Here is a 13,688-nt window from a genome sequence, read left to right as displayed (position 1 = left end):
ATTGAACAATAAATGCAAAAATGTTTTCGGTCAAAGCCAGTGGCCCTCCACAAAAAAGTTCGGGCGGGTAAAAGGGGGTATGCCTCTAGAAAAAAGAACAACGTGTAGATTTTTACAACCCGTCGCCTTACCTACGGGTAACGGGTCTAAACATTAGCCTATGTAAAAATTTGAGCAAAATATCTCATAAACTGTAGGAGTTAAAGAGGAAATACCATTTTTTTTTTAAAGTTTAACACTTAAACTCGATTTGCTTTGAGTCCTCTACACGCCCCTGCTCTGTGTCCATAAGGTTGGAGGAATAAGGAATCACCCTGTATACGCCGTTTTCTATCCCCTGATATATGAGTTGACCGCAGGATCGAGTTGAGACATCCAATTACCTTTTTTCTTTTGATTATTCTTGCTTCAACCTCAGCTTCGATTAAAAGATAGCTGGCAGTCTATGTGAAAAATACGACTGCAGCAGTAGAGAAAAGGATCGGAAAAGAACAGGCTCAAGGCCTAATATAAGAAGAAGAATATATAGAATATAAGAAAAAAATATCGCAAAACCGGTTTTAAAAAATATATGTAAAAATCTATCGAAAAAATTCCATAAAATTGGAATTATATTGAGAAATGCATATTTTTACATTCTACTCTGATTGCAACTGGCACAATCTTTTGTCGATTTAATCATTAAAGCAGATTTTGATTATTTAAGTATGGGTATTTAATTGTATCTGCATGTTTGCGCTTTTTAATTTATACTCGTATTTATCATTCGATCGAAAAACGATTTCAAATAGAAGAAAATGTGTTTCAATTTATAATTGAAAATCAATCAAAACGTTTCACGTAATTAATCTCAAAACTTAAAATAAATAAAAATTTTTATTTTTTTCGAGGATTCAAATCGATATTATGTTGCTTAAAATAATATATAATGACTAACACTAGTGATTTTTTGTAACTATTGCAAATCTTGCAAACACCAGAAACAAGTAAGTCATTTCTGCAAAGAACATCAACTCTGAACACACTTATTCCATTGCTGTTAAATATACAGCAAGTGTTTGCTTATCACACTATACGTTCAATTTAATTTAATTCACACTTACACTAAAGCTGTCAAAAGCTTTTATTAACTGATCAAACGATAAGAAATGAATGTTGCAATAAAAATAAAATATAGAAAATATGGTCTTATGCTGAAATGTTGCTGTAATTTTTAATCTTCACTTATAATCCGTTAGATGAACAGTTATTATTTAAAATTCAGCACGCGATAAATGTACTATTTTAAAGTGACCAAGTTTAATAAAAAATATTTTTGTTTTAATCGACATGCCTGTTTTTCATTTCTTAAATTATATAAAATGGTGGTTCAATATTAATTAATTAGTTATGTTCATTATATTATTTTCAAAACTAATGTTCCCGAATAATAAAAAAACTTAGTTGTTGTATGACTTTTAATTGAAAGATTAAACATTTCGATAAACTAAGGAAATATAGCAATTTTCTTAGGTATTGTTAAATGCAGTTGAAAATAAAAACTTAACATCTATGAAATATTCAGTCTCGAAAATTACAGACAGCATTTAAACATTGAGAAACTATCGCAACAACTGCAACAAGATAATTGTGTTAAACTGAATGAAAACGAAAATAATAAACTCGACAAAATAACATGACTACATTCGAAATATAGGCAAAATAACAGAAACCAATAGCGGTTACGGACTATGAAATCAATGAAATTATGTAATGCATTTACAACTAACTATGAAATAGAAGTTCAATTGGCAATTAATATAAGGAAACCGTTATGCATCGTTAAATGAAAAAAAAATTATGATAGGAAGTCAAGAACTTAATGTTTTAAGAGCACTGCTAGGAAATGTTATAAAAGCCAAATCAATTACAATCAAGATTTGAAGATTTCGTTATGTGGTGAAATGAAATTGTAAATTTCTATAGAGCCATTTCCGTATTTTTATTTTGTCGAGAGACAGACAATGACCTTTTTCAGATCACTTTTTTGTAAAAACTTAGAAAGAAGAAAGTTACATCAATAATTTTAAAATGAGTCAACGATTTTACATTTTGCATATTTTATGATGTCTTGCACGTTTTATCTCTCTCTGGGAATTAGCTGAAACCTTGTGAAAAAGGAGCAGGAAGACAGAAAAGACTTGCAAAATTTGAAGAACAAAGTTTAAATGTTGTTGAGAAAAAACGAAAAAAAGAACTCAAAAATTTGTTATATCTCTTTGATGTTCAACTAAGATTCACTTTTTTGCATTTTTTTTAATACAATACATTTCCGAATAGACGGATTGGGAAAAATAGATCAGTTGCTTGAATACCAAAGTAAGTTAATAATAAGTTTCAGTCCGAAAGTTCATGGTGACAACATTGAATATATTAGCAACTCAGAATTAGATAGAAACGAAAACTTCCCTTGGAGAATATTGAGGCAACTTTCTTAGTTTTAAGGTTTTTAAAATAGCGAAATAGGATCACCCTGAATTACGCTGTCTAAAAATAGTGGTCTAAATTGTCTTGAAATGTTCGTCCCGGGATTATTTTTTAATTATTTATATCAGGTACTTACTTTTTCTGAACCATGTTTCTTTTTTGTCATCATCTTGACATTCCTTCTTGAGACCTTCGACATCTTTGGCTGCGGTTAATGGAGTTTTCATGTTAAAAGTGGTCTTACGAAGACTCTTTCGTATTTCCTGTAAGGCTTTAACCTGAAGCAGAACCTCATGGGTTGAGATTTTGCTATTATTAGCTTCAGGTACTTCCACGGTGCCGGACATTGGAACATAAAATCTGTAAATAAACGCAATAAAATTATAACAAAAAAATTGTTTAAATAATATGATTAATTTTCGCTTTCCAAGACTTGTTGATGTTGTCTTGTATAATTTAATATAACTAACTCAATATAGTGGTTCACTGCAGTTCAATCTACCTTCATATTACTGCAAACAGAATCACTATGAAACGTGAGGACAATGGATTTTATAGGAAAAGACCTTGTGTATTTATTTATATGAATAAGGCATACCTGAGGCAAACTAAGGAAGTTTAAATGCAAATCACATGCGGGCAATTCAATGATCATTTAAAGGTAGATTTATCTATAGCTAATTGATTTATGCTTTTTTCGAATTATACCTTCTGACATTCGTATCAAAAAATTCTGCAACAACGGGAGTAATAAAGTTTCTTTGCCCAAGTGCAGAAATATTTTTAAATTTCTCCACTGCCCAAGTGTTCCTGTAATTTTCAATAGGTTTGCAACGCATTTTCAAGCGGCAATCGTTTGGTTCTTCTGTTTAGTAACAAATTCACGTTTGACCGATTAATCCAAACTTATTTGGAAAGTGTTATTTAATTCAGTAGTTTCAGCAACGTCTCGGTTTAGAATCGTTAATAACCATTAACAAATATTTCATTTACACTCATTTTATTGTTATGATTTTCAAATAACATGTAACTGATCAAGAAAATCGGTTACTTAAGCAGAAAATTTAAAATCAGTATTGAAAAACGATTTTAGACCAATATTTTGCTTAATATATGTTGCAAAAGTTCCAAATACAAAACAATGTGTTATTGTATGTTGTTAATCTGCATTTAACGGTAGTCTGTTAGAATGTGGTTGGTTTGTAAATAAAGCACTATCGAAAGGTTTAAGCCGAAAAAGTGGGTTCATAAATAGAAGAAAGTTTAGTTTATTACCTTGACATACTAATTTAAAATTTGGCTTTTTCCAGGAATTGAATACAGTTTTATTGACCTAAAATAGTAATGTTAAATGATCTTTAAGTAACAGTGAATGTTTCAGTTAAAAGTTTTATAATTAGTATTCATTTCCTAAAATCTCATTTCACTAGAGTGATAAAAAGGTATTTTTATATATAATTATATTATATATAATATTATGAGCAGTCCAAACAGCGAAAGTGGACGTGGAGTAGCCCGAATAGACAGGTGAAGAACGATATTGATTACCTATATCCTAACCAGAGCGAGACAACACTGCGCGGATGTATCTGTTCTAGATCGTTTCAATACAGGAAGTGACCACCGGCTTGTAAGAGGAAAAATATGTATAACTACTCGGACGAAGGAAAACGATGATCCGGAAAAAATCGTCAGCGACCTTACTTGAACACCAACACAAGAGAGATAAATATCACTACTACATAGAATAAATAAAAACTCCAACCTGTAGAGACGCTGAAAGATCTAGACCTTAACATCCTATCCGAAAAAATAACCAAAAACATCCGAACCTCAGTGAAACAAATATGCTACTATGAAAAGGGCAGGCCATCAACACAATAAATCTGCAAACGACTCTAACTGAATAGATACTCGCAAGACTTCAGAGTCATTGAGAAGCCAATGAAGGGAGAGATAAGGAGTGATCTAAAAAACCATAACATCCATCTCATACAGCAAGCAATTGAAGGCAACTTTAACATGAAGGAATTGAGATCGAGTATGACAAGAGGAAAACGAAACATCCGAAAAATGAGAAATGAACAACGAACAAGTAGTGTATGAAGAGCAGGAGATCGTAACCATCATTCAAAGATTCTACCGAAAGCTCAGACAAGACAGGAAATGGCAGACACAAGTTACCAGAGAGATAACAGAGCACAAATTCTAAATGTGGGATCGGAAGAAATATCGGAGATCGACATCTCTGAACTAGAAAAGGCACTGAGATCGATGAAAAACCGCAAAGTTTCAGGAGAAGACCGCATCACGGTCGAAATGCTGAAAGAAGGAGCAACACTGAAAAAAAGCAATGCTCATCCTGCTCAATATGTGTGTGGAGGAGGGACGCATCCCATTAGCATGGAGAAACACCAAGATCAAAATAATATTTAAAAAAGAAGACTGTAGGCTCATCAGCCTCCTATCTAGCTTGTATAAGTTACTTAGCAAGATCCTCACCAGACGCCTGACTTCTACCAACCCATAGAACAAGCGGGATTCAGAAAGGGCTATAGCACCACCGACCATATTCAGATTGTGCGGACACTGATGGACAAATGTAGGGCATACAAGTTCCTCTTCACCTTGGGTTCGTCGACTATCAAAAGGCATTTGACTCGGTAGAAGAATGGGCAGTAATACATTAATTGGATAAAGGTCGACTCCCGATACTCCATTCTGGTAAAGAACTGCTACGAGAATGCAACTTTTCATGTGAAGATAACAGAAGACCTCAACACAGAGTAAATTGCCATAAACCGAGGAGTTAGACAAGGAGACTCAATATCCGCAAAACTTTTCACCTGGGCTTTGGAAGGAGCTTAATACCTTGGATTGCCGATTAAAAGCATTGACATTCTGACACAAAACTATCCAAACCGCCCAAAATCGACTACACTGGAGGCAATTCAAAAAGGCCTACGTTCAGGAGTGAACGAGGATGGGCTAATAATGAATGAATTAATTATATCATATATATTCTGATGAGAAAAATTATATTTAAACTTGCGTGCAATGAGAAATTCAGAGCTTTGAAAATTTTACTTCTAGTTAAAATTGGAGTTTTTTTCGTTGCAATATTCAAATATTTGTAATGCTCACGAGTTGAAAAATTAAACAAAATCAAATTTTTATGTTTTGTTTCAAGGAAGTTCAAAACGACGTATAATCGTTTCAATCTTATGTCTGTTTTTGTCCATTTTTATGAATAATTGCGATCAATTTGATCTGCTTTGTTGTGTATTTGTCGACACATTTTGCTGTTGTTTTGCAACACTGTGAAGTTATACAATATTGAATTAACAGAAAATCCATAGGCTACATTTAAACAGTCGCAGTATCTCCTACCACTTGTACCGAGATCCTTAGGTTTCCAATCATACAGATTTTTTTTAATTTAATGGACAGAATCGGCAAAGATTTTGTTTTATTACAGGAAAAGCACAGGATTTTATTCTCAGTTTCAAAAACATATGATTTAGAGAGAGTAAATCATCAGTTTTTTTTGCAACGCTCCAATATATAATTGTTCAATTTCCAAGTTACTTTAAAAAGTAATTTGTTTTTTGCTATTTCTAAATACCCCCTGTACAAACAGGTAACTTATGTAGAGAACGGAAAAAAAAGATAAATAAAACTTGTAACGTTTTAGTACAGTAAATTGTAACGTTTCGAACGGTAAAATAACATTATTACAAAGTATATGGCATGCCGGAACGGAAACTATAAAATGTTAAAGACTTGTTTTTATTGTTCTGGTGGCATTTTAAAATTTATATTTAAACAGGCTGTTTCCATTTTGAAAAATTTCAAGTAAGTATTCATATCTTACACGCGATCCTCTTAGAAACAAATCTGTTTTAAAGTCCTGTATCAAAGTTCATACTTATTGATTCCACTTCTCCAAAGTTACAATAAACTCATTGTCATCATATTTATCACTTGTTATTATCTGCATATACATTTGGCTAAGTCAGTCTGGCTGAAGGCAGTTGTCTAGGTAAAGGTCAGCTAACTAGTCGATGCGGACATGATACGATTTATAAAAGTTTCATATTCCTATTATGTCTATAAAATATTTGTTCAAACTTTATTAGGATGGTAAACAGATACAGCTCTCAAGGCGTACTAATTTATAACGCTCCTGAAACCTCTACTTTTTGTAAAGAATTTATTTTACACGTTCTGAGAGTGTTAGTTTCAAGTCAAACCCAGCTGAACTAATATAAATATGATATAAATCTCTATATCTTTAACATTAGAAACGTTTGATGCCTCTGAGGCTGCCAAACGTTTCACTGTTCCTTATTAGCATTGTTAAATAACTTAAAATATTTAAATAAAATGCATTAACCATTTTAGATTTTTTGGAATTTCAAAAGTAAACAATTTTTTAAAACTGTTTTATATTCAATACTCTACTACTAACTAAGAATGATTTGACTAAGTATTTCAGAAATAAACTTTTTTAAATTACGTGTTTTGTCGTTTTACTTTAAGTGCTTCTTAATTAATAAAGAAGCAGAACTATATATTTAAAAATGTGGAAAATATTACCGTTAAAATTTACAATGTTTAATGTGTAAAGTGAATTTCTTAGCTTTTTCATGGTGTAACTGGATTTTATAACATTTTCAATATTACAGTCAAAATGCAACATTTTCTATAATCACTGAATTAACTGATTGATCTTTTAGCTTTAATGTTACTCAAATTTTTGAATTAGCAATGTAAATAAAAAATTAGAATTTTACAGCTAAATAATGTATCTGGGTAATTGTTTCCTGAAAGGTACATACTAAAGTTTATTTCTTTATCATTAAAGCGTTTCTACTTCATTAATTTCATATTAAATTTAAAAATAAATAACAGTTATAAATGCAGAGTGAATAATAAATGATGTATTATGTTTCTTATCGAATTACTTATCATCAAAAAACTTCGATAAATGTGTGTAATAACCGTCAGAAAAAAATTATMKATAAATTTTTAAAAACAATGGGTTTTTAATTATATGTACCTGCAGATCAGCTATATKTTAATTTTTAAACTTTTGTTTAATATTTTTGCATTTAWCRTCTTTACGAAACAACTACAAAATCRATGYTTAAATAGTATTTAATAGGTATGTATTATTACCTTATTACCACTTGCCTCAAGATAAAACCTATAAGAAAAAAAAAACACCAAAGTAACTAATAGCAGCTACTTATATAAACTTCACTCTAATGGGAAACTGATGCTGGAAAAAACTTCACTACAAATAATTAGCTAGAACCTGACCGTAAAAAAAGATAAAACAACACTTCATTTAGCCGCCACCCACAAGTTCGACATCAACATTTCGAGAAAAATCATTTGACGCGGAAAGAGCAATCGCCGATAACCATTTTAATGGTTTAATAGATTGGAATTACCGCATTCTAAAATTTGCAACATACCGTGATGATAGAAGCACTGCTAAGAACATCGGCATTTAAAAAACAACGATGGTTCATCGAAATAACGAAGTGAAAGGCAAAAGCAGAAACTCCTGACTGATTGTAGAAATTGAACGCACGTTTATTCAACTGAAGTGAGGGAGACCATAGTTGAAGATCTTTCTACTACAGCTTATGGAAGCTTGAATACTTTTGAGCTCAACGAAACTAAGTCAAAATTTCGCGAAATATATTCAAAACATCGTCAAAGAAGATCACACAGTTTCGGTTACTTACTGATAAAAATCTAAAGTACTAATTTATTCAACCAAACAAAAGTAACAGTATTACAGACTGAACTTCAATAATACTTATATAAGAGAGCCAATTTTTCATCAAATCTAAATTATTAAAGAATTAATCAACTTCTGTTCGAAACATTTTTTACTAGTTATTAGTGAAACAAAATAGGCAATGAAATGTTTGAAATTCGCTTGGAGCTCATCATTTGTATGATTTTTTAAACATTGTCATGCCTTCTAATGAGGTAAAAGGTTTAGTAACAAAACTGTTCAATGATTATTCTGTTAACAACCGTTTTCTCGATAAAAATTATTTGTGGGTCGTATCGAATCAGAAAACATGGCTGTCGAATATTGTTGCAATCGATTTGCATGTACTTTTTGCAAGATAAGAGTTTGTTGTTTAAAGAGTTGATTCAAAAGTGTAGTGCAAAAAATTAGAGATTAGTTGAATATTTTCAACCGTTTTCGCGATAAACCGTGTTTTTGGATCCTTGTGACAAACATTACGTGGTTCTTAAAAACATTTGCAATCGAGTCGCAAGTCCCTTGCAAGCAATTGACATCTTTTGATTAAAAATTTTATAAGAAAAACATGGTATATTAAAAAAAGCTATAGATTTCTAAGATTATTTTTAGAGAACGAAACAACATGATTGTTCAATGCTCTTGCAGTTAATTTCCATGTTCTTTTAAAGCAATGTGTGTGTCATCTTTATTTATTAATCGAATTGTGTTTTACTTTATCTTAGTTTGTTTTTTGTATTCTCAGATTTATTGTTTATATTAGAGTTGTATGAGAGTTTAATCAAATTTAATAAAAGTAGTCAAACATTTCCATCCAAACATAAGTTTCTATTTGTTGTTTACAATAGCGGAATTCTTTAGCAATTTGAATTTTCTTTCGACGGATTTTATCTTCATCTGGCTTAAAAATTCGAAACACTTATGAGTTTAGTATAATTTTTAGTACTCTTGCTGTGAAGCGAATTATCATAATATAATAAAAAAACGAAGTAAAGGAGTTTTAAGAAGTAAAATATTGTACATAAAGTGGTTAGTTAAAGGGCTTTCCTGAGGGGATCGAACAATTTTTTTTGCTTTGAAAATTTTTACTTTTAGCGTCTTCATTTTATTAACATTCATAAACAGAAAACAAATGTTTTTTTCTTTTCTGGGTTACAGTCAAAACGTGAAATAAAAATATTTATATCGTTTATTTCATATTACGTTTCGGCGAGGCAACAGCGACATCATCAGATTAAAATTAAAATTCAAAACCAGCCCATAATCGGGCCATAAATGTAGACAATAATTGAAACAAATATGGTTATATATAATGTTAAAAAAGTTTTGAAGACAGCCAAGCATCTAAAGTATCAAATGTTCCCAATTGAGGGTTTGTTTTGAATTTTAATCTGATAATGGCGCTATTGTCTCGTCGAAACGTAATATGAAATAAACGATAAAAACATTTTTATTTCACATTTTGACTGAAACCCAGGAAAGAAAAAACATAATAATAATAACCCGCAGCCAGGAAAATTAATCAAAATATAAGTGATTAAAATATCGAAATTAGTTTGTCCGGTTTTTCGAGCCGTGAAGTGTACCTACTATTTAAGTTCAAATTACAATTTACACAACAACTTTGGTTCAATAGGCGACGAATTATATTCTTCTCTTTGTTGATAGGCATTTTTTATAACTGGATATCGCAGAAGCACAAATGTGTTGTGTACTGTAAACTACATACCTGAACTAGCCGAGAGCTTAAAATGAACCATTACGTATGATGAAGGAATAACACTTTTGTACAAACTTGAAACAGTCAAGATGTCTTCCAATTAGCAAATATTCTCTACTTGCTAAATGGGTCTAACCAAAAGAGTTTGCTTGTGTTTTGTATCAAATGTTGATTAATGGAATTCGAAATTAAGACGATATGAAATCATATGGAGATTTTGCCAAGAGTTTGCAATTATATCAAAAGTTATTTTCTCTACTAAACCTCGTCAATATCGAGCTACTCCTAAAATGCCTTTATTATTTTACTATTAATTTATATTAACTATTAATTAACAAACTATCTATATAAATTATTTTCAAAACGTTTTATTCTTAACTGTTTTTCGCATAAAATCATTCAACTTTTTCGAGTTTTCAGTTTAAAAAATTTTTTTTAATTCCTACAAAACCATTACATAAAATTAAATTAATTTCTTTCTCAAAACGTCATATATACTCAGTGAAATTTTGCAAATAGTTCAAACACGCATTTTTCATACAATCACCATTGTTAAAGCCAAATCCTGTAATTTCGATTTCTATATAAAATTTTTCTTTTACTTGATAATTCCGTGGTTTTCTTCTTAAACGCAGTAAAAAATCACTTGTTTGCCTATTTTTATCAATTATTCCATCATTAGTAAGGTTTCATACAATTAGTGAGTGTGTGTACTTTCTTAAAACCATGTAAAAAGTTATTTCATAGTTCTGTCCTAATGTTTTTAAAATCTTTAATTACTTTGCCAGTATCAATCTATCTAACTATCACTGTTCTGTTATATTATTTGATTTAAATCGTCTCAAAATATCAACATTATCTAAATCATTTAAGTATCAAAACGCTGTTGAACAATTGATCTAAAATTTGATTCTGAATTGAAAATCCGGGAATGTCAAACAATTATTTATATAAAAAATAATCAAAAGATCCAATAGTTGCTATTGCATTGTTGTCTAGGTACTGTTGCTTTTGAACCCATTATTAACTTACTGTTGTTAAGGTGTGCAGAGTGATCTACGTTATCCACATATAAGCTTTTAGCACAAAACAAAATAAAATTAATGGAACAGACAATGGGACTTCTGAATTCTGTACTAGAAATATATTCACGCAGTGTACTGGCTAGATGATCAAATGCAAAGGTACTTACAACATAAGTACTTCCTCCCACTAAATGCTAATCGTCTAAAATTGATTAATATGTAGTTGACGCTTATTGAGAGAGAAGTTCTTTGACAACGTATAATCAGTTTGTTACTATTATTTCATGGCTTTATACTACAATTTTATTGATTAATTTTAACCTTCTGGTTTTTCAAATTTTATTTTAAATTAAACATACCCACTGTAATACAATCAGGACTGCATCTATTAAGTACATCTATTGCTTGACATTTAATGACTGAATTCTCGTTTCTGCTGTGGCTTCTTTTATACTTTACTTATGCTGCTTATGGCAGAAACGATACTATGTCTGATTTTAGTGGCATTTTCGGCGTATTAGTATTTTAGTGGCCATATAATTCCTCCCTCTTTAATGAAGAGAAAATAAAGATTTATTTTCGAGTATTTTCAAATTTATGTCCTCTATTACATCTTACCTTTTCTTTCTATAGTAATAAAAATATACTCTCATGTATCAACGAGATGCTTCCATGAGTAGGTAAATACTCAGTTTCTTTAGGGGGTGCGTAATTAAATTCTTTGCATCTTCTGAGTCGTCACGAATGTTTTGAAAATAAATATCATTGCTTTTCAGTGTCTCAATTTTCTCAATTAATTTTTTGGTTTAGTCTTAATTTGATTGTATCAGGTTTTTGAGAATCGCAGATTTTATTTTTCGTTTTCACTGTACTTGCAGCTGGGAACATCAATGATTGTTGATTTACTACCTCCGTTGCGTTTTGATTTGGACATGAAAATAAGAATTGAATTATCACTCAACTGAGTAATTGAAAACTTGTTGTATTGGATTGCGGAGGCTCATTGGAGTTGAATAATGTTTCTAAACATAAGATGTCTTCAAATTTAGTGACAATTTTCTTTCAGACTGAATGACTCATCTAGATATTTTAGCAAATAGGAATTATTCAGTGACATTATTTGCTTTTCGATTGGAACAGATACAGATGATAGGCTTTTCCAGTTATCAGAGGAATTGTACTGATTTTATTAGAGGAATTTTACCGGATGTAAAATATGATCGTTTTTAATCGTTACGTGGACGTATGCAGCGTCGTACTATTTTAAGATGTTTTCAAAAGGGATTCAGGTTTCAGAGTTTAATTTAAAAATTATCTTTTCAAGTTCACGATATTTGAGAATGCTGTGATACATTATTTTTAGCTCCGCGAAGTTAGTCGCTGTCTGAACGTTCATCTGGATTTCATTGATTACACGAATATTACCTAAGAGATTATCAAGTAATATGATAATATATGTCGTAGTAGAAGTAGACTGTATTTGTAATGTTGTTGATTCGCTTTTGAAATTATTTCTGATTCATATTAACACCGAACAATTGTGGATCTATGTATTTTGATAAACCATTAACAATAGTCTGGGTTGCAATGTTTTCGAATTTTTTTCAGTTTCCGAATATTTATTAAATTTCCCAATGAAATTGAATAATCGTCTTCTTGCTCTTTTATTTGTGTAATGCGACACAATCGATTTTATTATTTGGTTTGACCAAACAAATAACTTGTTATTCAAGTAGAAAATTGGAAACTGATTTTTTTATGAGAAACTTTCATGAATCGTTCGGTTTGTAATAATGTTCTCTTCTGTTGGTTTTAAAGTTTTTCCAATATTAATCAAATTTACGTAATATAATGATCATAATTGGGTAATCCATTTTTTTCAATTTTGTATACTCCTACAACTAGAACGGTTAGTAGCATCAAAATGGTAATTTTCTGAAATTATGTTTGGAATTTTCTGGTATGTCTGGCTCATCTTTGCGATTTTGATTTAGCATTAATTTTTGAATAGATATTTTTATAGGCTTTGGAACATCTCCTGTCATTTAACAACTTAATTGTATTTTAGTTGATCGATATTGATCATTGATAAAATCAAAGATCTCTCTCAGTTCAAAGACCAGGCATGTAAAAAGAATTCATAAAATAGTTGTAGAAGGCAAAAGGCGGAAACACGCTCACTTTTAACAGGCTTTATAAACACATTAGCATCACACGGTCCAGAAAGATTAAGTTGCTTTACATTTTACTGTAGGTACTTTGCTACAGACATTGTCTTCTTGGATGGAGAGTACCACAGTAATAAAGTTAAGTTTTTCATCGCTTTAATGCTGCGAGCAAGAGAAAGCACTGACAAATCATGAGCTGAGCTGAATATGGATCTGCCATTTCGGCATTTTTTTAAACTATATTGAATCTTGAATCTGTATCGGTCATCTGAGTACACTTTATTCAACATATCAAGCTTCAAAAGTTACAACTTTCTGGAAAATCAAGCAAAAGGCCAATGGAAAAAAATATTGTCAATATCAAGTTACGTGCTAATTGCTATTCCGTAGCTCGTAATGCAGCGACCAAAGAAGCATTCATAAATTAGGCGCTGTACACAAAATATTGAGCTTGAGCGGCTCAAAAATTGTTCCACCCAAGCAGGGAAGAATGGTGAACTTTTCAACGTCGAAATGTA

The 13,688-nt window shown here is 30.9% G+C and overlaps 1 protein-coding gene across 4 annotated transcripts in view; it reads right to left on the bottom strand.

The window, feature by feature from the left end:
- The window catches only part of LOC109540284 (aquaporin AQPAe.a), a 23,015-nt gene extending 11,581 nt beyond the window's left edge, over nt 1-11,434 (bottom strand). Inside the window, exons 1-2 of one of the 4 annotated variants that reach the window (XM_019908602.2) lie at nt 11,362-11,434; nt 2,603-2,826 (exon numbers count right to left, since the gene is read on the bottom strand). In XM_019908602.2, coding sequence (XP_019764161.1) covers nt 2,603-2,813 — 211 coding nt within the window. In that variant the 5' untranslated portion in view covers nt 2,814-2,826; nt 11,362-11,434. Of the gene's footprint in view, nt 1-2,602; nt 2,827-7,949; nt 8,000-11,009; nt 11,104-11,169; nt 11,190-11,361 lie in introns of those variants that run through there. The other 3 variants (XM_019908601.2, XM_019908603.2, XM_019908600.2) reach the window with 3 other exon arrangements.
- Between the last annotated feature and the right edge of the window lie 2,254 nt (nt 11,435-13,688).

Source organism: Dendroctonus ponderosae, unplaced genomic scaffold (genome assembly GCF_020466585.1).
Source record: "Dendroctonus ponderosae isolate FM_Combo_2020 unplaced genomic scaffold, Dpon_F_20191213v2 Dpon_F_20191213_3, whole genome shotgun sequence".
In the NCBI taxonomy this organism is placed as follows: domain Eukaryota; kingdom Metazoa; phylum Arthropoda; class Insecta; order Coleoptera; family Curculionidae; genus Dendroctonus; species Dendroctonus ponderosae.
This window is presented reverse-complemented; position numbering and strand designations above follow the sequence as displayed.